The sequence below is a fragment of the Stigmatopora nigra genome, chromosome 23 (assembly GCF_051989575.1).
Source record: "Stigmatopora nigra isolate UIUO_SnigA chromosome 23, RoL_Snig_1.1, whole genome shotgun sequence".
Taxonomy (NCBI): domain Eukaryota; kingdom Metazoa; phylum Chordata; class Actinopteri; order Syngnathiformes; family Syngnathidae; genus Stigmatopora; species Stigmatopora nigra.
This window is the reverse complement of record NC_135530.1, coordinates 3407186-3435155: the sequence shown is the minus strand read 5'-3', so window position 1 is coordinate 3435155 and position 27970 is coordinate 3407186. Positions and strand designations below refer to the sequence as shown.

Here is a 27970-nt window from a genome sequence, read left to right as displayed (position 1 = left end):
AGATAGATACTATTGAGATACTAGATAGATACTAGATAGATACTAGAGAGATACTAGATAGATACTAGATAGATACTAGATAGATACTAGATAGATACTAGAGAGATACTAGATAGATACTAGAGAGATACTAGAGAGATACTAGATAGATACTAGATAGATACTAGATAGATACTAGAGAGATACTAGATAGATACTATTGAGATACTAGATAGATACTAGATAGATACTAGATAGATACTAGAGAGATACTAGAGAGATACTAGATAGATACTAGATAGATACTAGATAGATACTAGATAGATACTAGATAGATACTAGATAGATACTAGACAGATATTAGATAGATATTAGCCATATATTAGACAGATATTAGATCGATAGATAAAAAGATAGACATCAAATATATATATATATATATATATATATATATATATATATATATATATATATATATATATATATATATATATATATATATATATATATATATATATATATATATATATATATATATATATATATATATATATATATATATATATATATATATATATATATATATATATATATATATATATATGTGCATATATATTTATATTGTTACATACAGTCGTCGTCTCCAGTAATACAGTACAAATGTCTTTTTTCCACAGCACGAGGTCAGTGTGAACATTAAACAGCAACAGAATGTGTGTTGTATAATTGCAACAGAGTTACAGTGATGTAACAGATTGTTGCAAGGGTGTTTCTGCGGGAGGCTCGTTCCGGCGACCAGCCGTATCTGCTCTCTTTTTGTGTTTTTAGGGAAAGTTAGCGCGGCGCCCTGGGAGATGGGCAGCGGAGCTTCACACAACTGCCGTTGTTCAGAGCTCATTTGTTCACAGCGCCTCGTCGCATTAAATGATGCTGCTGTTGGTGGGCTGTTGCTTCATGTGCCAACCGCATTAGCGCAACCCGCATTGGAAGGAAATCAAGTCTCCCAAAAGAGAGGCCAGGGGGAAAACAGAGCTGCACTTGGATTATGCCGATCCTGGGATGTCGTGTGTAATACATAGCGGAGTTGGCCATATCACAACCGGAATTGGACGAAATGATCTTAGCGTTTTGAGGAACTGACGAATAAATCCAATTGAACGTGTGTGGTACAGTAGTACCTCGACATATGAGAAATTTGAGATGCGAATAAAATTTATCTTATTTATATTTATATTTATCTTGAGATGCGAGACAAATTTTGATATACGAGTAGACAAATAAAACAGTTTTTCCAATCCAATATCCTGTTTTTGGTGTTTTTTCAGAGGTTTGGAACAAATTAATTTGTTTTTAGATCATTTCAATTGGAAATGTTCGTTTGAGTTTAGAAGAAAATCGACATACGAGCTCAGTCTCGGAACAAATTAAGCTCATATCTCGAGGTACCACTGTATAGGCTTCATCAGGAGTGCTTTTTATCATTTTAAAAACAATATTTGATGATAAAAGTAGGCAAAATATTCAGGAATTCTGTTACCAAATGCTGAAGGTTAATTAAGGAATAATGTTCATCCAATTAAAAGATATAAAAATGTAAGAAACATACTTTTTCCGCCTACTTTATTTGCTGGAATGTTTTTTTTTTTTAAATGTGTTGGCTTTTATTATTAGTACAACAACAGGATCATTAAATGAAGTTGGCTTAATGGTCATGTTTGTTTTGTTATGGCGAAAGAGGTCGTTTTGGCTATTTTATTGCACTAATTTTGTCATTTCTTTTGCAGCTAATTGTCTTTTGTTTCATTTAATGAGATCCACTGAGACACAGTACATCTAACATAATAATTGAATAACAGGATTATTTTGTGGCTTGGATTTTGTAGTACTTTCCAACTCTTGTGTGGCTACATCCAAATATTTCCTCATTTCATACCTTTGTTTTGTTAGGATTGACCTTTAAACAGCCAGATCGAGTGCCATCATTATTCAGGACGTCAAACCTTTTAGAGTGAGCAGGACGGGTGTTGCGAACTGGCCAGCATTTCCACTTGACAGCTTACAAATGGGCTCGACCCCTTGTAAACAGAACTCCCACCCAAAGCAGCCCGTTGCGACCGCAAACGTAGTGCGGTGCAAACCTCGTGTCACTATCGAGGCCTCTGCTGACTCTCCACAGCGGTGCTATATTACGGGATGGCCTCAACTTGGCTGACATCTCATTTTTTCAAGTCCGACCAAACGTACCGCAAAAACGATTCAAATGATAAGCACACGTTTTTTAGCGAGTACCATATTTTCACGACTATAAGGCGCACTTAAAAGTCTTAAGTTTTCTCCAAAATAGACAGTGCGCCTTATAATCCAGTGCACCTTATATATGGAAAAAACTGAAAACCAAAAACGAAAAACCACCACTGTCGGATATTAAAAAAACAAAAACGCCTGAACTGAAACAATACTGTTAAATATGCAGATGCCATCTTAGTTTATAACATCTTCCATCATATAGCTCCTCCCCCACTGCAAGATTTTATACAAAAAAAATCCAAAACATCAACAATGGCTGGCTCTAGAGGTGACTGTAAAGTAGTGAGTGCTTCATACCTGGAAGTCAATAGCAATTACTGTATTTTCACGACTATAGGCACACTTAAAAGTCTTAAATTTTCTCCAAAATAGACAGTGCGCCCTATAATACAGTGCGCCTTATATATGGAAAAAATGTCATTCATTGAGGGTGCGCCTTATAATGTGGTGCGCCTTATAGTCGTGAAAATACGGTACACATTGTCCGCAATGTCATCGGTCCGGCTGTAGCATATAAGCGTAACATCATCCCACAACAGACATTGAGTTCACTCGGATTCCTGAACAGGTCCCAAAGCACGGTTGCAGTTTTGTCGTGGATGAAAAATTCATAGAGGTCCCTAGTGGTATCCCAATGCAGCTTGATCCCATTAATATTTATCTATCTGTCACGATTTGGTTTGAAAATGATGGAAAAATGGGGGTTTGGAGAAGGATAAAAAATGGGTAAAGGTCATATTATTAAATAGAATTGTGTGTTTCTGAAATTGGATAATATTGGTGATAAGTGGTTGTGCGTTATCCTATTGTGAAGACATTTGTGTGCATCATTTTCTGAATATTTTGAAGGGAATACAAAGGGAAACAGCCCATTGATAGTGAAAAAAAGGTATCTCTCTCCACCCTCTGCGAAATCCATCCAATTTTAGTTCTATTAAACACATTTTAGTAATATAAAACCACTAGTTATGTGTTACTTTGTTAATAGATGTCAATTAAAAGAAATAAAACACTTTTTTCCAATCCAATATCCAGTATTTGGCATTTTTTCAGAGAGTTGGAACGAATTAATTAGTTTCTAGTTCATTTCAATGAGAAACTTTCGTTTGAGTTACAAGAAAATTGACATACGAGCTCAGTCCTGGAACAAATTAAGATTGTATCTCAAGGTACGCCTTATTTTATATGGGGAAGTAGTTTTTCATGTGGTGATTCATGTCAGTTGAGAACTGGGTCAAAACAATGTCTCCAGTCAAAAGTGATATTTCTTAGCAATTCACTTTAAAGAATCATTTTTTTCGGTCAAACTAATGAATAAAATCCCCATACAAAACACGCCAAAAACGATAAACCAACAACGGCGGCTGACAAGTTAAAGGAAAAAGGTTAAGTTATAAAAATAATAAAAAAGGACGACCAAAAATGTGATCTGCCATCGCAAAGTGAAAAAAGATTGACCTTCAACACGTCTGACAGAAGCCCACTAGAGCACAGCTCATCATTCACTAAAGTAAAACCTCATGCGAAGCGTTCAGGTGAAAGAATCAGGCTAGGTCCTGTGTGGCCGGGACGGGACGTGCGTTGACACCGACCGGGCTTCCTAAATGGAACAGTGCCCCGTCTTTCTCGCTATGGGAACGTTTCGGAAGAAGACGACCAACTGTGTGCATCATAGGATATGCTACATAAAAACACCACTTTATACTTAAGTCAACTTTACCTTGATCTAAAATGTTCCAAATGGATCAAAAGTGAAGTCAATTTGACAAATGATTGTGGTTATATTCAACGTGATGTGATGTGAATTCAGAATGTGATGTCATTTGAAGCTAAACAATGTTATTGGTGGAATAAAGAGTATTTAGGAAGAGTAGTTTTTAAAAGCTTACCTTGTCTTTTATGGTGGTAAAAGAGCCCAACTATGAAACTGGGTTGAATTCAAGATGTCATCCAAAAAAAATGGTTTTTTTCCATAATAAAAGGAAGAGCTGAAAAGAAAAAGAATTAAATTGTGATAAGAATGTTAATGAATAACTGTATTTTTCCAGATTATCAATTCATCTTCATTCTGAGTCATACTAACAAAAAACAAGCAAAAACCTGAACTAAAAACTAAACTATTCAAAAATGAATGCGACTTATAAAGTGGTACCTCAAGATATGAGCTTAATTCATTCCGGGACTGAGCTCATATGTCGATTTTGCGTCACTCAAACAAACGTTTCCCATTAAAATGAACTAAAAACAAATTAATTCGATCCAACTCTCTGAAAAATCACCCAAAAGTAGGAAATTAGATTAGAAAAATATTTAGATTTGTTCAAATTTGCCATTTATGAACAAAGTAACACATAACTAGTGGTTTAATATTACTAAAATGTGTTTAATAGTACTCAAATGAGTAGTTCTCGATTTATATATACAGTGGTACCTCAAAACGTTCTTTTGAGTTACGAGAAAATGGACATACAAGCTCAATCCCGACTACTGATTTCATTTGTTCTTAATTATATTAGCCTTGCTCCTTTGAGCAATGGCAGCAGGTCTTGTAGCGCCCTTTCTTTAGCTGGCACAGCAAAGACAAGGCAGCGGTTAGCTTGCAGGTACAGACGACCTCACTATAGGAGGGGGGGTGCAGGAGCTTGAAACACTAATTAGGATGACTTTGGGGAAAATAAAGCAGATAGGGTTGGGCCAGAGAAGGTGATGCACTCTACTAAAGAGGACTTGCCAGACATAAATGGGCAGCAACAGTAATAGCCAATGTGACGATGCTTTAAAAGGTTTTAAAAGAAATCTGAATCATTTCTAAAGATAGATGTCCAAGAGATAAGCTTTTACCGCAATCAGACGGCTTGCTGATGAGAGAAGCTATCTAAAAGTAACCCCACCCGTGTTTGAAGCAGACAGGTACTTGGCTGTGTGTTCACTTTAAGGCCAGGAGGTCTAAAGTGTCATTCATCACTCATTACTCGCTGGGATTTTAAGATGACGGGGAAGAGGGTGACTAGGAAATCTGGCAACCGCTTACCGTAACAAAGCATGACGTTGGATTGTTTCAAATTGTTTACGCCCTATGACAACTTTTGAAGTATATTTTTTTTAGCCTTCTCTTTCACTTGTCCACTTTTTCAATATATAAATACAGTGGTACCTCGACATAGGAGTGGCCTGACATACGGGCAATTTGAGATACGAGACAAGTTTTGGGCAGATATCTATCTTGAGATACAAGACAAATTTTGATATACGAGCAGACGGCGGACGTGAGATGCTGCTCATAAGAACATCATGGCCACTATCTCTCCCTGCAACTCCCTCTTTGTAATGTCTTTGTGAGTACTGGGCGGAGCATTGCATTTTGTCAGTGTTTTTTTTGCCCGTTAGTCAGTGCGAATGGCGATCGCTAATACGAGTTATATAGACTACTTCTCATTGGCAAGTGGTCGTGCATTATCCTTGTGTGAGGACATTTGTGTGCATCATTTTGGAAATATTTTAAAGGGAATACACACTCAAACAACCCTCGATATTGACTGAAAGTCAGTGTGGAGGTGGGGCAAAAAGAGCCAACCTGGAAGAAGAAAGATATCAAAATATTAAACAAAATTAGAATTAAGTTTAGTGTAAAGTCAGATTAAACTTATTTTTGAGTGTGTCTGCATCGTAATCCAAGTTCATTTAAATGTGTTTGTTATGTTACGAGTGCGTTGCTGTGCAAAAAGTCTCTATTTTAATCCTATTAAACACATTTTAGTAATATTAAACCACTAGTTATATGTTACTATTTGTTAGGTTGACAAGTTTAAAAAGAGAAGACCTTAGCTGTCATTATAGCACTGTTAAAACCAACGTGTAATTCTGCACGTACTTGAGAAAATCAATTTTTGTCTGTTTAAGTAGAAAAGTCGTAACAAGCCACAAAAACGGCACATTGTTTAAAGCTCGATTTATTTGCCAGCGCGCTCCTATTGGCCTTAATTAGATTGCCCAGATGAACCTAGCATGCTAAAATGTTTGTTCCTACTACTCTATTAGATTGTTACTAGGATAAACAACCATGGAAAAGACCGACTTAGAGTGCCATTACAATTTGGGTCAGAGCAGCTTAAATGCCTTTTATTAACAGACTGCTGTTGCACTAACTCCAAATGAACTGGTCTTCGCTTTCCCAATCGATAGGTGAAGACTAAAGCTCGTAAAAAGCTCTCTACTCGCCACTGAAAGGCGTATTTTTTACCAAATCAAGAGTCAGAGCTGATGACCGCTACATGGGGGCTACTCCAACCACCTAAGGCTGCGTAGGCGTCCTCGTCCTTCTGCGTTTTGCTGTTGTGCATGATTGGGAGTGCCCAGAAGGTTTTTGTGTTAAGGGGAGGAGAGTGTTTGGGAAAGAGGGAGCCAGGATTGGCGACTTTTAGCTTCAGGCTTCTCTGTGAGATGTACAGACACTGTGCCACATCTGGCTGCCTCTTAGCCATGGCATTGCTCTGGCTTGCTCCACAGTTGCCTCTTTCCGTAAATAACACCAATCATTATCTGGAAATAGCCTCCAAAAAAAGCACATGGGATAGAGATGTGTTTCACTTAATAGCAGAACAGATCAACTATTAATACGTACATTGGGTCTATGTATAACTTTGCATTGTTATTATGTTGTTGTATTCATTTAAGATGATGAAATTATGAATAATACTGTTTTTAAGTGGTGCTAAGTTGACTTAAATGTGTGGCTGATTCATCAGTTTATTATGCTTTTCAGACTATAATGGTACTTCGACAGAGTAACACATATTTAGTGGTTTAATATTACTAAAATGTGTTTAAAATAGTACTAAAATTATACAGATTTCGAAGAGGTGGGGCTTTTTGCATGGCAACGTGCTGGTAACATGACATAAATACATTTAAATGAACTTGGATTATGATGCAGACACTCAAGAATAAGTGTAATCAAACATAATTCTAATTTAGTTTGACATTTTAACCAAAAGACTAATATGCAAAATCGAGAGAAAAGGATTCGGGCTGCAGAATAAAAACCAAAACAACCAAGGTGGCCAAGATTCTGATTTTGAAGTCATAATTCTGAGATTATAGTCTGAAACTCAGGTTTTAAATTATTTAATCATTTGATTGGTTAGCAACCCATTCTGAGAGCCCTTGGACGACTGCCCATAGTTGTCTGGGATAGACTCCAGCACCCCCACGTCCCTAGTCAACCATTATAACCCATTGAAAATACACGTGATAAGTGGCAGCAAGATACTCTCGTATTCTACTTGAGTAGGAGTACAGATACATTTGTCAAGCAATGTCTGTTAGAGACACATACAGTATGAATTTATATTCCCGGCGTATCCAAAAGTGATTGAACACGCTTTGACAGAGAGATAGCGGCTCGCGGAAGCGGCCATTTGCCTTGCAATGACAGGCCCTGATGCATTCAAATCAAACTGGCATTTTTCTTTTCTCCCGCAACCTTTTTTGCATGACAATGCTTTCCGTGCCTCTGCCACAACAGTAAGTAGATTTGACTGTTGTCATGGCTAGGTTCTTCTTGTTTTTGTTTTGTTTTTTTTACCCCTTCCTATCCTTTCTGGGTGCAATTTTAAAGATGCCTGTCTTTTACTTATCTCTAGATTTCCTTTGGGAACAAGACACAAAACAATAAGGAGGGAAGGGGGTGAGAAGAAGAAGGAGCAAAAGACTACACGATGGAGGTGAAGGAGACGCCTGCTGTTGGAAAAATAGTTCAAATCAATAACGGGAATCTACAGGGATTTGAAATGGTGCCGAGGGACAGTTTAGAAGCTGCACATCCGTAGATGATTGTGTGTCGAACCCAGAGGGGGATTCGGGGGGCAAGACCAGTCAGATCTGCTCGACCACAGAGCTCAACGAATCAATAGTTGCGCTTTGTGTGTCTGTGTGACCCAACAATCATCTGTTCACTGCCAGGTTGGGGCTAAATAAATAATGCAATCCACGTACGTTGTGGAATGCACGATATCGCCAATGAAACTTTTGGAATGGTACACAATCACTTTTTTTGTCAAATAGACCCTAGATTTTAAATTGAGAGTTGCACATGAATGTATTAGTAGTTCTATATTTTAAGTATGTAGTAATGCCTCGAGATATGAGCTTAATTTGTTCAGAGACTGAGCTTGTAAGTTGATTTTCTTGTAAGTCAAACGAACATTTCCCATTGAAATGAAGTAAATACAAATTAATTTGTTCAAACCCTCTGAAAAAACACTTTGTTCTAATTCGTCATATATTAACAAAGTATCAAATAACAGGTGGTTTAATAGTATACTAAAATATGTTTAATAGTACTAAAATGATACGAATTTTGAAGTAGGAGAGAGTGTGTTACCAACACGCTGGTAACATGTCATAAACAGATTTAAATGAACTTGGATTACGATGCAGATACTCAAAAATAAATTTAATCTAACCTAACACTTAACGTAATTCTAATTTTGTTTGACATTTTGATACCTTTCTTTTCATAGGTTGGCTCTTTTTGCCCCCCGTCCACACTGATTTTCAGTCAATATCGAGGGTTGTTTGAGTCAAAATATTCCTAAAATGATGCACACAAATGTCCTCACAATAGAATAACGCATATACTCCATATACTCTCGAATTGCTCGTATGTCGAAGTACCACTGTATACGAGTTTTAGTTCAAGAACCGATATGAAACGACCATAAAACCGTAAATTACAATGCCAAAAGAAACAGATAAGAATCCAATTAGTACATGAAAAAGTCTCCACTTAAACACCAAGCTCAAAGGCTTACCAAACAATTGCACTTATCAAAATAATAATAAATGTATTAGAACATGCAAATGACGAACTGTCAATGACTTCAAGAAATGAACAAAACAAACAAAAACAAGTCAGTCAATACACGCAATTGACGAAAATTGACATTAGACTCCACATGATGACTCCAAAACCCAAAGACCCTGACGCTGTCTTTTTATCTATCAATTATCTATTTTTCAATTAGCATATTCTACTTCTTGGCAACAGCTGGTGTGCCAGATTTCAGAGCTCAAAGCTAAGGAACGAACCCGTGTGCTTCGCCGTTCGTTGTTTTACGAGTCGTTTGGAAAACCGAGCTTGGAAAACAAAAGAAATAAATGGAACATTGTTAGCTCACTCACCGTGTTCGACCATCCAGTTATGGCAAAAGGAAGTGATTTATAGGCTCCAGACCACCGACAATGCGTCACAGGTAACGGCCGAACAGGACCGATTAGGTGGTCATCTATCTTTGGGACCTTGTGGGTGTCACAAGGTGAAACACCACGCACTCTTCAGGGGATTTACTGGAATACGATTTTTGTCCGAGTTCTGAAATGGAGACAGAAACAAATAAGTGAGATTATTGTTGGTCAATACTGTAGAGTGGTACCTCGAGATATGAGCTTAATTCGTTCCGGGACTGAGCTCGTATGTCGATATTCTCGTAACGTTTCCCATTGAAATGAACTCAATTCGAATTAATTTGTTCCAACCCTCTGAAAAAACACCAAAAACAGGATATTTGATTGGAAAAAATGTTTGATTTGTTCTAATTCGCCATTTATTGACAAAGTAAAACAAAACTAGTGGTTTAATATTGCTAAAATGTGTTTAATAGTGCTAAAATTATAAGGATTTCAAAGCAGGGGGTGTTTGCAGGGCAATGCGCTCGTAATTTAACACAAATAAATTGAAATGAACTTGGATTACGATGCAGACACTCAAAAATAAGTTTAATCTAACCTTACACTAAACTTAATTCTAATTTTTTTTGACATTTTGATACCTTTCTTCTCCCGGGTTGCCTCTATCCGGACTTTAACATGCAACCTATCGATGGTAGTTTGCTTTTGTATCCCCTTCAAAATGTTACAAAAAATTATGCACACAAATGTCCTCACAATAAGATAACGCACGACCACTTGCCAACGAGAAGTAGTACATACTCCTCTCGTATTAGCGAACAAGCTCCGCCATTCGCATTGACTAACGGGAAAAAATCCTACCATAATTTTTCAATTGGAGCAATTGGATACTGTATCAAGCATATTATATCCTTCATTCAAATGACATTATCCCATAGTAACTACAGCAAGGTTAATATATTTTCCCACAAGAGTGTTACATTTTTTATGTCTGCTTAATATGAAAATTTAAAGCAAGTTCAAGTTGCATGAGATAACCGCAATTTCATTGCCATTTATTCACTTGCTTGACTGTAGCTCATGAATACCAGATGATTTTTATTGTGCAAAAAAAAAAAAAATCTTGTTAATATATTCATGCTGAATTACAAATGCTCTTTTCATAAAAAGGTGTTCTGAAGTCAATTCATTTACTGGTTCAATGGGCAGAATAATACATAATCACTCTGCTATGAAAAATAAATAATCTGCATAGTAGAGTATCTGATAAAATCATAATACTTAGTGACAAATTGGTTTGGAAGTAAAATAATAAAAGAGTCAGCTTGTACCATTTTTTTTTAAACTGACTTTGTTTGGAAGGGTAAAATTACCATTGTTAGTTTTTAGCCAATAGCGGCAATTTGAAGCTTAAACACAATCTTGTATTAACCTCCACTCTTTACTGTTTAAGTATGGTGCAAAGATAATGACTGTCAGTGAATGTGGATATTTAAGGAACTTAAAGCACAATAGCGGAGCAGATTGGTCATAAAAATGAAACTAAAGGAGTGACACTTGAGATAATTAATACAAAATTAGAATTAAGTTTAGTGTAAGGTTAGATTGAATTTATTTTTGAGTGTCTACATCGTAATCCAAGTTCATTTGAATTTTTTTATGTTATGTTACGATAACATTGCCATGCAAACCCCGAAATCTGTCTGTTTTTTGTTATATTAAACACATTTTAGTAATATTAAACAACTAGTTATGTGTTACTTTGTTAATAGATGTCGATTACAAGAAATAAAGATTTTTTCCAATCCAATATGCAGTTTTTGGTGTTGTTTCAGAGAGTTGCAACAAATGAATTTGTTTTTAGTTCATTTCAATGGGAAACATTCGTTTGAGTTATGAGAAAATTGACATACGAACTCAGTCCTGAACAATTAAGCTCGTATCTCGAAGCACCACTTACTAAGTGTGACCTTTTGGCCAAATGATGGTTCAATTATGTCAGTTGAAGGCTGCTTTAACCTTAATTCATTGGCGTAATTTGCATTTCAAATAAGAGGACAGAAGATGGATATAACAAGTGCGAATAGATGCTGGCATTGCAATGTTATTAGATATTTACACTTGTTTGAATTTGGCAAAGTGATGGCATTTTGAATTTGAAAAATATATATATACCAAGGTCCTATTTAATTGAAAACATGAACAAAAGAGCCGTGTACTTCAACGTGAACACGAAACAAACACTTGGAAAGTTTGCCTATTTTCTTTCACTTGCCTCACTTACCAGATGGCCGTGCTTTGTGGTCTGGGACTGTTGTAGCGCAGTCCATAAGGCAGCTGTCTCGTAAGAATTCTCGTGTGAGGGTGTGTGTGTGAGTTGTTGAGTTCTTGTCGGGGTGTTTTCATTCCTGCATGTCCGGGAACAACTTCTGGGGCCTTGTCGCCTGAATAATAGAATAAACACATGATGACTGTTGTGCAACTGAGGTAGGTAATTGATTTTGCCTTACACATTTACATCGGTACTGGGTAACTAGGTGGAGGGCGGGTTGTTTTTGTACAGTCTGTCCAATTGAATGTAGAAGCTATTTCAAATGGGAATTGCTGTATTGTCTGTTTACATGTGTTGTACAACCCTTAGCAATGATTGACAATCTTCCTGCCATTTATGGGAAGATACAGTGGTACCAAGACATAAAAGTGGCCTGACATATGAGCAATTTGAGATATGTTAATAATAATTAAAAATAAACCCTTATACTACTTCTTGTTGGCAAGTAGTCGTGCGTTATCCTATTGTGAGGACATTTGTGTGCATCATTTTGGGAATATTTTGAAGGGAATACAAAAGTAAACAACTCTCGATAGGTTGCGTGTGAAAGTTAGGGTTGAGGCGGGTCAAATTAATTTATTTTGGAGTGTCTGCATTGTAATCCAAGTTGATTTAAATTTGTTTGTTATGTTACGAGCTCATTGTCATGCAAAAAGTCACCCCCCGCCCTCTCCCTACCCTCCGCAAAATCTCATTTTAGTACTATTAAGCACCTTTTAGTATACTATTAAACCACTAGTTAATTGTAACTTTGTTAATAGATGGCGAATTAGAACAAATCAAAATGTTTTTTCAATCCAATATCCTGTTTTGGGTGTTTTTTCAGAGGCTTGGAACAAATGAATTAGTTTTTAGTTCATTTCAATGGGAAACGTTCATTTGAGTTACGAAAAAATCAACATACGAGTTCAGTCCCGTAACGAATTAAGCTCGTATCTCGAGGTACCACTGTACTTAAAAAAAAACTCCTATACAAAAGTTGTTATGCAACATACACAATTTAAAATTATCAAAAAACATATACATTGACATGTATGCAAGACCAGCGGCAGTAACTTTTCATGTCTAAAAATAAGCCTAATTTTTACCTCAAGTGTAATCTCCCATTTACCAATGAACCAACTAAACCTCAGGTGACATACGTTTGGGGCCCTGTAAGGTAATCTAATGCACCCCCAACACATAATAATTGATCATATCGCGTGTGGCCATGATTAAACACCCACTCGCCTTTTAAAATTAATCATGCAATGCCCGAACTTAGCATTAATCATACGATAACCCCGCCCGCTCCGTCTCAATTCTTCAGTCGGACTGTAATTGGAAATTCATCTGTCGGACAATTAATAACGATGATGGCCGAGCTCCGTTCTCTTTGTTCACCCCCGAATTGGGGGATGATTGAGGGGAAGCAACAAGGGCTTCAATTGAGTTTATTAACATTAGTGGCAGAGGTGAGGGGAAGAAAAAGTGAAGGAGTTGGGAAGGGGAGTGGGATTAGGAATAGAGGGAAGTAAGAGACACCTAAATATGATCAGTGTGGACGCTCATTTGAGAGTTATCCATCTTCTTTATTACTTCTTTCGTTTTTTATATCTGTCTGTTTGTTTCACTGGAAAAACTTTCCACCATTAAGCGACAACAGGATTTTTCCTATTATGAATTGCACTTCATTTTAATGGATAAAGTGACCGTGAAATGTATATTTGGGTGTTATAAAGTGGTACCTCGGGATATGAGCTTAATTTGTTATGGGACTGAGCTTGTATGTCGAGTTTCTAGGAAGGCAAATGAATGTTAAGCATTGAAATGAACTAAAAACTAATTAATTTATTTCAACCCTCTGAAAAAACACCAAAAACAGGATGTTGGATTTGAAAAACATTTTGAATTGTTCTAATTCGGCATCTATTACCAAAGTAACACATAACTAGTGGTTTAATTGTATACTAAAATGTGTTTAATAGTACTAAAATTATACAGATTTTGAAGGGGGAAAAGAGATGGAAAGAGAGAGGGGAGGGAGACTATTTGCATGGCAATGTGCTCGTAACATAACAAACAAATTTAAATGAACTCGGATTACGATGCAGGCACACTCAAAAAATAAATTTAATCTAACCTAACACTAAACTTAATTTATAATTTAGTTTTACATTTTGATACCTTTCTTCTCCCGGGTTTGCTCTTTTTGCCCCGCCTCCACACTGATTTTCAGTCAATATCAAGGGTTGTTTCAGTTTGTATTCCCTTCAAAATATTCCCAAAATATGCACACAAATGTCCTCAAAATAGGATAACACACGACCACTTGCCAACAAGAAGTAGTATATACGCCATTCGCACTGACTAACGGGACGCTGTCTGCTCGTATATCAAAATTCCTCTCGTATCTCAAGATAAACATTTGCCCGAAATTTTTACTCGTATCTCAAATTGCTCGTATGTCGAGGTACCACTGTACGCGGAGGCGGCAAATATGTGAGAAAAGACTGTACTGGACTTGGACTGAAAAGAAAGAAACACCTTCAGCGAGGTGTCAAAATGTCACAGTGAGTGAAAAGGAATGCAGATGAGATTTGTACATACTGCACAAAACAGCAGAAGGATGAATTATTCGTGCTAAACAAGGTGTGACAAGTGAGACAGTTTCACTTGATTGTTAAAAGATATGCAACATTGCAAACACAAATGAACGCCAGCTGATGCGTCGGACATTGCTGGACTTTCCAATGTGTTTCTTTTCACATCTGGTGAAGTTATCTAAGTTATGGATGATAAAAAAAAACTAATAGATAACATTTTGCTAACTGAGCACGTGTTTGTGTCATCGTAATTTCATGCTGTTTTAATGAATGAATAAATCATGGGTGCAAATAGAGTAGGTCAATTTGTCAGTGTGTCTAAAAGGTAGAGTGGAGAAAATCCATGTGTAAGAGACTTTTTAGATGCGATTATTGAAACTGGCAAACGGGTAGATTTGGCATTCATTTTGTCTTGCTTTTGGGAACAATCCGCACAATCCGCAAGCTGCGAATGGAAACTCTGGCCTGTCTCATGGACGTGGCAGGCCAAAAACAGGATGTTTCTTGGCTGAGGTAGACAATACAATAGAAGATGAGAGGGTGCCAGGTCCTTTGAAGCTCTTTGGCATTGGCCAAGTGTTCTACGTGGGTTGTACAGCGCTCCCGGTGGACAAAATGTTTGCCTTCCGGGAGGAGGAATATGCTTATATGCAACGAATATAGCGAGCGTTGACGATTGCCACCATGAATTGACTAATTATTAAATTAGTCACCAATTATATGGAGATAAGGTTGACTGAAAAACGGCTTGGTCGTGCATTATCCTATTTTGAGGACATTTGTGTGTATCATTTTGGGAATATTTTGAAGGGAATACAAACTCAAACAACCCTCGATATTGACTGAAGGTCAGTGTGGAGGCGGGGCAAAAAGAGCAAGTGTAGAAAGGGAGTAGAAAGGTATTGAAATGTCAAACAAAATTTGAATTAAATTTAGTGTTAGGTTAGATTACATATATAAGGCGCACTGGATTATAAGACGCACTGTCTATTTTGGAGAAAATGTAAGACTTTTAAGTGCGCCTTATAGTCATGAAAATACGGTAATCAAGGAAATAACTACATTGCCATTGACAAAATTGCTTAGAAAAAACATTAATTGGGTGGTCTTAACTGTGTCTTTCCTAGCCGTCACATCATAGACTCTCCTTGAATACTCAACAAAGCCTCCTAGCTTGTTCTCTCATGTACGTGCCAATCTCCGGAAGACTGCTTTTAATTACATTTGATGAGGGGGGGGGGGGGTCATAAAAATCCAATTTCCCTCAGCGGCACACTTTAAAAAAAAAAACCTCGTTTCCACTCGGCAATCGGGATCGGTTTTGTACGGTGGACAAATTGACAGAAGTAAAGGTTAATGCTTTTTAGCTCGTTCGGTATTAAAAGGATGGTCTTACCCTCTCCAAACTTTATTCTATCGCTTTCACCCTCTGTTTCTTCGTTCATCTCCCATCATCCTTCACTCCCTGGTCTATTTCTCTCTTGGCCCCCAAGCAAATAGGGTTCATTACATTTTTAATGTTGTTTGTAATTGCTTGGCACTCTCGACACGTCAACAGAATTTTTCCGCTTTCCTTTTTTCGGAGCTTTTGTTTATGCCTGGTGAGCTGGGATCTTCGTCATACTGGGACACGTCTTCCAAAACATGATTTTCAAACCACCCCTACGCCAACCTCATACTTTAAAGCACGCGATTTCACAGATTGAGGTGGGTTTTAGTCTCATGTAATGCAGTTCTAACAATCCAAGTCCTGTTTTAAACTGACATTAATGCAAAAAAAACTCCAAAAAGACCTTCACAAAGGTCTTCATATGAGTAAGACTTATAAATTTTAACAGAAATGGAAAGACTGTCTTTCCCCAGTCTGCCAACATCGTACTTGTCAAAACAAAAAGATGCTCAGAGAGCCTGAAGGATTTCAGGTAGAGCGAGATGAACAATAAGTAATCCAAAACAAGAGTCAGGGGTCACAAAGCATGACTTAAAAATGAATGAAATCCTGCAAGTACAAGTTCACCTTGTGGATGTAATCGTCATACTTGAGCTCCAAAAAATCATGACAAGCAAAGGGGGCTTTAGTTGGCTGCGGAAGATATCAAAATGTCAGGATTTGGAAGTAATACCACTATTGCTGGGGAAAAAAATATCTCGGAATAGACAACTAATAACAGAACTCTGTCCATCCCCTGTCCTAATCTGTATAATTTTAGTACTATTAAACACATTTTAGTAATGTTAAACCACTAGTTATGTGTTACTTTGTTAATAGATGGCGAATTAGAACAAATTAAACATCTTTTCCAATCGAATATCCTTTTTTGGGTCTTTTTTCAGAGTGTTGGAACAAATTACTTTGTTTTTATTTCATTTTAATGGGAAACGTTTGTTTGAGTTACGAGAATATCGACATACGAGCTCAGTCCCGGACCATTTTTTTTATTAAACCACTAGTTATGTGTTACTTTGTTAATAGATGGCGAATTAAAACAAATTAAACATCTTTTCCAATCCAATATCTTGTTTTGAGTGTTTTTTCAGAGTGCTGGAACAAATTACTTTGTTATTAGATCATTTCAATGGGAAACGTTGGTTTGAGTTACAAAAATATCGACATACGAGCTCAATTCTGTAACGAATTAAGCTCATATCTCGAGGTGCCACTGTACACCAATTTTCAAGCCACCGTGCATCTCTAGTGTATAAATTCCGGCCTTGTCCTTTCCACCGCATTACACATGCACACAGCCTGTGTGTTACACAGAATTTTCAACCCAAAGGGAGTATGGACGTCAGTGCAAGGATTCAATGGGATTCTTTTTTTGGTTGTTTGTTTGATTGTTTGTTTTTCTGTACTGCAATGCATGCTTTTTTTGCAGGGTTACAGGACGTTCACACAAGTATATCAAAGAGTTAGTTCCACTGTGAAAAATTCCACCATCTCCTCAGAGGACACTTTACTGAATTAAATAGATTGGAATAGACCAAGCCAAAATAAACCAAAATAAAGCAAAACACTAGTTTAATCCTAAAAAGCAGTGTGAGGGAGGGAAATTACTTCAACACAAACACTGCCGATTATAAGTCTCTATTTTTATTTGTCGTTTTGACCAAGCGGTAAGCTGAGTCGATTGCACACATGGAAATGGGCCAAACAGAAAATCATGTGTTGTTTTGATCAAAACATTTTACCAAAGACTGCTTTCACCAAGAGACAAATGACATGTTGCCAATGAAGTATTGTTAACAATGACAGTGTCGACAACACGGGATGTATTTCCTTCTCTGGCCCACTTTCAGTTTCGTATTCCAACTCGTCACATGGTAAAAACAACGAGTCTCTGAGTTGCCTTTACATAATTTATTTCTTATTGCACAATGTTATGAGTTAAGGATCGGTATAAGTCTTGATAATAGATTTTTTAATAGACTCAGACACAATTCTATCAATTGTTTAGTGTAAAAACCCATTATAGTAGGACTCTGAATCCATATTTGCACATTTTTAATAGCAAAGTCAGACGCTAGTTTAATTGGTCTATAACTTAAGGCTCAGGAGCCATGTGTGGCTCTTTTGATGGGTGTATATGGCTTTTCCGCCTTTTTAAATCATATTTTTTTCATTAGACTCTTCTGTGTGCATTCTCTCATTGATACTCATTGATTAGAGACGGTGAAAGTGTGTTTTCAAAAGAATTCAGAGTTTTGTTTAAGTTTCAAAGTGGTGAAATGAATAATAAATGCTCAAATTTTCATGTATTTTTACTTTTAAATTCAGAATATGGCTCTCAAGGGATAATAATTGAAAATATAAATTGTTTAATTTGTCAAAAAGGTTCCTGACCCATGGTCTCTATACCTTGATCTTAAATATGGACGCCAAATATCTTTTTTAGGAAGCAACAGAACATAAATAGTTCAAAACTCTGTGAATACGCAGGTTGCAGATCATTTTTTAGATCGATTTCTTTTTCAACTCGGCAGTATTTTACGGCACAAGAATAGAATTCGAGACTTCTGAGGCGAAGCGCTTGATGATCAGTGACATTGAGAGAACCCCATAGAGTGACCTTATGGACGTTAAATCTTCGAAAAAAAAAAAAACCGAGATGAGAAGTGAGAGGCAGTTGATGATGTCGCACTTCGGTGAACATGGGGCGAGGGATGAAGAAAAAAAAAATAAGTATCTATTTCTCGAGGGGCTCTAAATCAGGACGGGTACACCGAGACGACTTTATCGTTCAATCTGGCCGCCCGCTTCGTAGGCGTTAGCGAGGTTAGACAAGCGAGAGACGAGCTCGCCCGCCTCGCTAGAACAATAATCATCTTGCCGAGAAGGCACCTCACGACCTGTAAATTGATTAAGGAGCACAAGGTGACAGAAAAGATTCTCGGTTTCGCTTTTCCTCGTGACTTGGTCGAGCCTTCATTAAGGCCAAGCGTCTTTCCAATACGAGGTAGAGATGATACGACAAGGTTGAGGGGGGTAATGGGAAAACTCCAAACTCATTGGCGGCATTTACGTGAGCTACCGCGAAGACAAAACACGATGGTGGCGCTGTCTGTTTCATTAGGGGAATCGTCTCAGCTAAATTAGAGAAGATAACTTCGTGTTTTTGAAACTTTTTCCAAGCGAGGTATGATGAGCGAGAGGCTGAATCAGAGTTCTTCATCCAAACATTACAGGCAGAGTCATGCAACATTAACTTCTTCTGACCTGCTGACACAAGCACGCCAGCCATGACGGCATGTAGCATTTATCAGCCCACCCTTAAGGAAATCTCGGCTGACCAATGGCAAAGAGCATGGCTTACTTCAACTGGAATAAATAAACTTTTAAAAGCCTTTGCTTTTCTTTTAATACGATTCTGATCCTCTGCTTAACATGGTACAGTAGTACCTTGACATATGAGTGGCTCGACATACAAGAAATTCGAAATACGAGTAAAATTTTGGGCAAATATGAGATACAAGCGTATTTTGATCTATGAGCAGACAGTGGATGAAAGATGCTGTCATAAGAACATCATGGACACTGTCTCTGTCCTCGCAATTTCCTCGTATAATGTCTCTGTGAGCACTGGGCGGAGCATTGCATTTTTTTTAGTGTTTTTTTTCCCTGTTAGTTAGTGTGAATGTCGGAGCTTGTTCGCTATTACGAGAGGAGTATATACTACTTTTTGTTGGCAATTGGTTGTGCGTTATTCTATTGTGAGGACATTTGTGTGCATCATTTTGGGAATATTTTGAAGGGAATACAAAATCAAACAACCCTCGATAGAAAAAAAGTCCCTACTCCCTCTCTGTCCTTCTCTAATTTTATTTATAGTAAACACATTTTAGTAGTATTAAACCATTAGTTATGTGTTACTTTGTTAATAAATGGCGAAAAAGAACAAATTAAACATTTTTTTCCAATCCAATATCCTGTTTTAGGTGTTTTTTTTCAGAGGGTTGGAACAATTAATGTGTTTTTAGTTCATTTCAATGAGAAATGTTTGTTTATGTTACAAGAAAATTGACATACGAGCTCAGTCCCGGAACAAATTAACCTCATATCTCAAGGTACCACTGTATTCAGATGTTTCCAAACGCATTTTAACAGGTCTTAACAGGCTTTGTGACATGAAAAGCTTACATTTGTAAGATGGGGTGACATTAGAATTCTTAAAGCTTGAGTGGTGCCTTTTGGGCCGCGTGGCAAGCCTCTTATCAAATTATTAAAGCCAGCGGTACACAACCGATGATAGCATTGGAACGGTCGGGAGTAGCTGAGCATCAACTGTGCTTAAGAAGTGTATTAACCTTTCCACAGATGTCATCATATAATAAGAGGCACGGCGTGGCGGACGGTGGCATTTTTCTTGGATAAGGTTCAGGGCGATGGCGGCTAAATGCCAGAGGTAATGAAGCACTTCTTTGCTGGGGCCTCTGCTTTTCTCTAAACTGTGCTTAATGTCCTTCACCAGTGCGTGAATGTGATCCTCGATTAAAAGGAAGGACGGGAACAAAAGAGCATGGCTGGTTTCCTTGTGGAGTTAGCGCTATTAGGTGGCCTTATGTTCGTATTTTTTAGAACAGTACCTAATGCAATATATTGTAGTGAGAGAAGCTAAAGGAAAGCAATGTTAAGTGCATTTTATATCTTAATATTTGATTTGTGATGAGAAAAAAAAACGTCCCTGAGTTATTTGAGTTTTAATTGAATGGAAGGATCTAGGCAGAATATTCGGAAATAAATGTTCACAAGTATTGACATTTGGCAATAAAAAATGTTATGTTGGCCTACGCATAGTTGAAACTTGGAAGCTTAGAATCTGCCAGTGGGACTCAATCAAAAACTGCAGTTAAAACCCGGAATCGAATATCCTGTTTTTGTTGTTGTTTTTTTTTTTATTTTTTTTTAAAGAGGGTTGGAACGAATAAATTAGTTTTTAGTTCATTTCAATGGAAAACGTTGGTTTGAGTTACGAGAAAATTGACATACGAGCTCAGTCCCGGAACAAATTAAGCTCGTATCTCAAGGTACCACTGTACTAATAACTTTAATTTATTCATTTTCACACCATTTTTCCTTGTCAGGAATTTAGTCTTTATTTCATTGGCCACAGTTAACCTAAATGTTTTGATTGATTCCTGTCAAAAACGACACATCTAGCTTATGTCATTCAAAAACAAACTGCTGACAATTCTCTATTTATATGGACACGCTCTATATTCAAAATCTAGTTTCATGGTTGGTGGAAATTAAAGTGGTGAGAATATGGCTCCATTCAAAAGACCTAACTGAACATTTGCATTTGTTCTCAGCAAAAAAAAGCCCAGAGTGTGAAATTGCACTTTCGATTGCGTAATTTTGAAGAACTGCTGGCTTTCTCTACACAAATACTGCTGTTGTGTTAGATATCACATAGTTAGGGTGATGGCAAATGCATTAGCTTAAGCGCCCCTATCACTTCTGTCTTTGGCATTCCACTTTGCAATGCCAACAGACTTCGGCACGGGGGATTAATTAGCTTTACACGTCGCTGAGAGTAAACGGGATCGTGTATCGACTAGATGAGCTGTGAAACGGCAAGAAAAATAACATTTTTTGTCAAAGACGGCAAAATGGTTGAAGGGGAAATGATTGTTAACCTCTGCTAGCAACATTTGCTTTGTTAAAAACCAGTGTGATTAGAGATAGCTTTGATTAACGACAACAACAACAACAACAAAAATCTTCGATATTTTCATTCTTCTATTGTTTCAACTTGCAAAACAACTTTGGAGATCAATACGCATTATTCGAGAGATAAACCAAGCATAAGAAATGCAAAAAAACGTCCCTTTTTTATACCTCATGCAAAAAAAAAGGATATTACCGTATTTTCACGACTATAAGGCGCACTTAAGTCTTAAATGTTCTCCAAAATAGACAGTGCGCCTTATAATCCAGTGCGCCTTATATATGGAAAAAAACGAAAACCAAAAACGAAAAACTACCACTCTCAATTATTAAAAAAACACAAACGCCTGAACTGAAACAATACTGTTAAATATGCAGATGCCATCTTAGTTTACAAAATATTCCGTCATATAGCTCCTCCCCCACTGCAAGATTTTATACCAAAAAATCCAAAACATCAACAATGGCTGGCTCTAGAGGTGACTGTAAAGTAGCGAGTGCTTCATACCTGGAAGTCAATAGCAATTACAGTATTTTCACAACTATAAGGCGCACTTAAGTCTTAATTTTCTCCAAAATAGACAGTACGCCTTATAATACAGCGCGTCTTATAATACAGTGTGCCTTATAATCCAGTGCACCTTTTATATGGAAAAATGTCATTCATTGAGGGTGCGCCTTATAATGAGGTGCGCCTTAGAGTTGTGAAAATACGGTAATATGTATTGAAGGACTCTAGCTGGAAATCAGTGTATTTACTACACGGAGTGAAATGCGAATGAAAGCTCCTCCGGGAACACTAAACAGTTCAAAATGTCTGGCGGAAAATCTTTGGTTTATCGAGCTGAACTCTCCGCTGGCGGTCCTGGTGGCCAAGCTGAAGCTACGTATTGATCGGGCTTGGTGCAGAGGAGAGGACCCTGCAGGCCTGACCAAGCACCACCCTTGCACAGTTTACACACTACAATTCTTTCGGGGGCTCCCTGGAAACTCTCGTTCAACTTTTTCCATGCGGAATTATGATCTTGTAAAACTATCAAAATGTTTAGTGGAGCGTTCACAACGCAAAAACTGGAGCACACAATTTACGGGAAAGAGGAAAGGCTGGTTAAATCAAGTATTGTGGTACTTTGAGATACGAGCTTAATGTGTTCTGGGACTGAGCTCGCATGTCGAATTTCTCGTAACTCAAACGAACATTTCTCATTGAAATGAACTAAAAACAAAGGAATTTGTTCTAACCCTCTGAAAATACACCAAAACAGGATATTGGATTGGAAAAAATGTTGTATTTGTTCTAATTTGCCATTTGTTAACAAGGTAACAAATAACTAGTGGTTTAATATGACTAAAGTGTGTTTAATAGTACTACAATTATATTGATTTCAAAGAGGGGCGTTATTTTTAAAATAACAAACAAATTTAAATGAACTTAGAGTTCAACCAAACCTAACACTAAGCCTAATTCTAATTTTGATTGACATTTTGATACCATTCTTTTCCTAGCCAGGTTGGGTCTTTTTGCCCCGCCTCTAAACTGACTTTCAGTCAATATCGCAGGTTGTTTGATTTTGTATTCCCTTCAAAATATTTCCAAAATGATACCCACAAATGTCCTCAAAATAGGATAACGCACGACTTGCCAACAAAAAGTAGTACTTACGCCATTCGCACTGACTAACAAAAAAAAACACTGAAAAAATGCTCTAACTCTTGAAAATAAGCAAATGACAATGACAGTCATTTAAAGCTGGTCTTATACGACAATTGAAGTCCTACTTAAAAGCCACGGGATGCAGCAGACATGTCTGCAAATGAGCACTTTACCATAAAAGGGTTTGTTAAATGACATTCTCGTCATCAACAAGGCTCGGGGAACAGTGCTGACAAAGTGTCTTTCCCGGTGTACAATTACACACGGTGGCGACTGTAGCTGAGGGTCTCCACACGCTCCGACGCTACAGGCCTCACAGTATGAGCCCTCAGACGCAAAACACAGCGGGTTCTACACGGGAATGCTACCACACGACACATACACGCTGTGTATAAAGCGATAAATATATCAAATGTAACCGCGTGGGTTACTTCCTTTCTTGAGGGCTGAATATGTCTTCCCAGGATGCCTGGAAGGTTAAAAACCGTCAAAAGATTAGTGGCACACATGCCATTCGATAGCGGAACCATATCTATTTCCTCACAGAACATTCCTCACCCGGCTATTGAGCGATAGTCGTGTTATACGGCGTACCCAATCCTGTTCCAGCTTTATCAATATCCCGACCCTACAGCCGGAAGGGAAAATATGACCGTTTGGGGGACGGTGAATATTTTTCCACAGTCGTAAGGTTGCTTATTGGAGACACAACGTGTGTTTGTTTATTGTTGACATCTTCAGCCAGCTGGCTACGTTCCCCCCTTGCGCGCCTGGCGATGGGAATTAAATAAACCCACCCCCAAGGTTTGTTTTGACTTTGCCGGAGTGCTATTTGCCACTGGAGATGTGGCGAAAAGCACCCAGTGAGCATCATCTCGCGGCATTGGCCCTAGAGTCCGTCCTACTGAGGGACTTTGTTGCCTTTGTCAACTCTGACAGAAGCTGTAGTGAACCTGCTATTCATGGCTTCTCTCGCCAAATATTTGACTGCATTCAGGAAGTTGTGCTACCTAAAGGGCAGGATTGGTGTTTGGCAGCATTGTCGGGGATATTGTTCCCCAAACAGTAGAGTAGCCGAGCTTTGTATCCGATCCAAGTGGTGAAAAATGGCTTTCTATTTACTTAACTTTATCTGTGAAAAACACAGTGACGGAATGCAACTAAGAAGCCCTTCGAGAGTGAACTACCTACCTAGAATGTAGAATTAAATAGGAATTTGACATCAATACAGTGGTACCTCGATATACCAGTGCTCTGACATTCTCAGCAATTTGAGATGAGAGTACAATTTTGAGATATGAGACATATTGGTGCATCATTTTGGGAATATTTTGAAGGGAATACAAAAGCAAATAACCCCCGATATTGACTGGAAGTCAGTGTGGAGGCGGGGCAAAAAGAGCCAACCCGGGAGAAGAAATGTATAAAAATGTCAAACAAAATTAGAATTAGGTTTAGTGTAAGGTTAGATGAAACTTATTTTGGAGTGTCTGTATCGTAATCCAAGTTCACTTAAATGTGTTTATATTATTTCACGAGCACATTGCCGTACAAGAAGTTTCTCTCTCTTCTCTCCACGAAATACAACTAATTTAAGTAGTATTAAACATATTTTAGTAATATTAAACCACTAGTTATTTGTTACTTTGTTAATAGATGGCAAATTAGAACAAATAAAAACATTTTTCCAATCCAAAATCCGGTTTTGGGTGTTTTTTTTCCAGAATTGGAACAAATTAATTAGTTTTGAGTTCATTTCAATGGGAAACATTCATTTGATTTACAAGAATATCGACATACGAGCTCAGTCCTGGAACGCATTAAGCTCGTATCTCGAGGTACCACTGCACTAAAAACAAAATTTGTATTCAAAGTCAAGTCAAACTAACACATTCAAAGGTCTCTGATTAGAAGACCAAGGTAGCCTTCCTATTCTATCTGAGAGTAAAACCTTTTGCGCTTTCTTCCGACTTAAGCCCCATTAGGTGCGTAACATGCCATGGACAGATGTTTAAAAGTCAACTGTCGCCACACCGGCAAGCGATACGCTTACCGCACGCACTCGTCGACCCCCCCGCTCACCACGTTTCATAAGATCCTCTAATGACGACCATGTAATAGTTCTAATGTTGCGCAGCGGTGGCATCGGACCAAGTAAATATTTAATAACGCATTACGCTAGACGGCTGAACGGCTGCTCGCTGATGAGCTACCGGAACGCGTGGCGTAACGAGCCGTAAGTGGGAGGATCCCACCTATACGCACGGTCTGATCACCCAGACTAAAAACCATTACATTATGCATGAAAGGCCGCAATGAGAAGCAGCAAATTGCTCTAAAATAGACATGTTGCTTCACTAATGAGATTTTGAATGCTTACGAGTTCACATAACCTTGAAAAGACGGCTAGTGAGGAGGAATGGAGTTATTCGTATATGTTCCGTTTACGTATTTATCAGAAATACTCTTCTTTTTACGAACATCAACGAGCACGTTCGGGTAATCCATCCATCGGCCAAGTGTTGGTGACCTTTTACGTACGGCCAATCAATAAGAGGCAGCCGGTCTTCCCGTTAAACAAGGGAATAGGAAGAAGAATGACGGAATGATTGTTGACATTTGCACTCAGTAAACGAGAAGTATAATCATATGACATCCCCTAAAAGTTTGGGTAAGCCCAGAGACTGTCTGTTTGGTTTTTGTCTCCGGAAATCAATACAGTGGTACCTCGACATACGAGTGGTCCGACATATGAGCAATTTGAGGTAGGAGTAAAATTTTGGGTGAATATTTATCTTGAAATACGAGAGTAGTCAGTGCAAATGGTGTATATACTACTTCTTGTTGGTAAGTGGGCGTGCGTTACCCTATTGTGAGGACATTTGAGTGCATTTTGGGGAATAATTTGAAGGTAAGACAAATGTTAACAACCCTCGATAGGTTACATTTGAAAGTCAGGGTGGAGGGTAGAACGAGAAGAAAGGTATCAAAATGTTAAACTAAATTAGAAGAGTTTAGTGTAAGGTTAGATTAAATGTATTTTTGAGTATTTCTGCATCATAATCCAAGTTCATTTAAATTTTAAATTATGTTACGAGCGCGTTCCAATGCCAAAAGTCCTACCCTCTTCCCTATCTCTCTCTGTCTGTCTCTCCCCCCTCTGCGAAATCCGTCTAATTTTAGTTCTATTAAACATATCTTAGTGCCATTAAACCACTAGTTATTTGTTACTTTGTTAATAGATGGCTAATTAGAACAAATAAAACATTTTTCCAATCCAAAATCCTGTTTTGGGTGTTTTTCAAAGCATTAAAACAAATTAATTTCTTTTTTAGTTCATTTCTATGGGAAACGTTCCTTTGAATTACGACAATATCAACATACGAGCTCATTCCCGGACCAAATTAAGCCCGTATCTCGAGGTACCACTGTATTCATTACACAAGGCACCAAGAGCACAGTGTGAAACGGCAACAAATCCACAGTCAAATGAAAGGGAGATTACAAATGTAGGCAGTCTATCTCGCTTTATTACACCGCAAGATTTCAGACAGGGATTGTGCTTATTAAAAAAAAAGGGGTTCTCATGGGCTGGCTTGCTTGCTGAAGCTCCTTTTGAAGCTTGCGGGGCTTTAATTTGTCACTTCTGTCCCAGCCTGCCAAGACGACCCTTTCAGCCCTTTTTCTCAAGCTCTACGCGGAAAGAACTGCTTCTGTTCCCGACACTAAGCTGGGGAATGAGAAACTGCCGAGGTGATTTAGTTTCCTTAAGGACTCTTAGGCTAATTAGGAGACTCAACATGTAAATGAACACTAGAGACAGAAGGCGTAGGTCAAAATCCCAAAAAAACAAGGAGAATTTGGACTACCGAATGAAGACAGCACTGGCATATTATTGTTTAACTGTCATGGGTTTTTACAAACCAATTGGAAGAATCTCGTCACTGAGTATTCATAAATAAATGAGAAAGACTTATTACACAGATGCATAGCAATGGAAGAATACAAAAAAGTAATGTTTTAGGTTGAAAATGATGACATTGTCAAAGGCATGTAACTCAATGGAAAACAGAACTTGAGACTTGTTGACATTTTAGTTGTTATATACAAAACAGTACTATTAACTACTATTTAACTTGTACTATTCAACTATTAAACCACTAGTTGTGTGTTAGTTTGGTAATAGAAGACGAATTAAAACAAATAAAAAAGTTTTTCCAATCCAATAACCTGTTTTTTGGGGTTTTTTCAGAGGGTTGAAACGAACTAATTTGTTTTTAGTTCATTTCAATGGGAAACATTATAATGTAATTATAAAGTCATAAGAAAATCGACATATGAGCTCAGTACCAGAACAAATCAAGCTCGTATCTCGAGGTACCACTGGAATTATTGCAAGAAATAATGATTCAATTCCAAAATTATTGTTTTTGTACAATTTTTTTAAATGAATAACATTAAAATGATTTAAAAAAAAAACTGAAATAACCCGGATTATGGCCTCATTAAAACTGAAATCGATGTTTTTTTTCAATTCATTAGTATTTTCTTTTTTAATTCATTTCAATGGGAAATGTTCGTTTGAGTTACGAGAAAATCGACATACGAACTCAATCCGGGAACAAAATCAGCTCGTATCTCGAGGTACCACTGTATAAAGTTCCATTATGCCAAAAGAATGATATAATCTCTCATCTACTGGCATTTGGACATCTTGTACCACAATCTACTCTGTGAATACTACATTTATATTTGTAAGA

The 27970-nt window shown here is 37.6% G+C and overlaps 1 protein-coding gene across 3 annotated transcripts in view; it reads right to left on the bottom strand.

Moving 5' to 3' along the window:
- Positions 1-9474: 9474 nt before the first annotated feature.
- The window catches only part of tbc1d22a (TBC1 domain family, member 22a), an 86956-nt gene continuing 68460 nt past the window's right edge, over positions 9475-27970 (bottom strand). For all 3 annotated transcript variants that reach the window (XM_077709836.1, XM_077709835.1, XM_077709837.1), the window contains 2 exons: positions 11759-11918; positions 9475-9658 (listed from right to left, as the gene is read on the bottom strand). In XM_077709836.1, the coding sequence (XP_077565962.1) occupies position 9658; positions 11759-11918 (161 nt within the window). In that variant the 3' untranslated portion in view covers positions 9475-9657. The remainder of the gene's footprint in view (positions 9659-11758; positions 11919-27970) is intronic.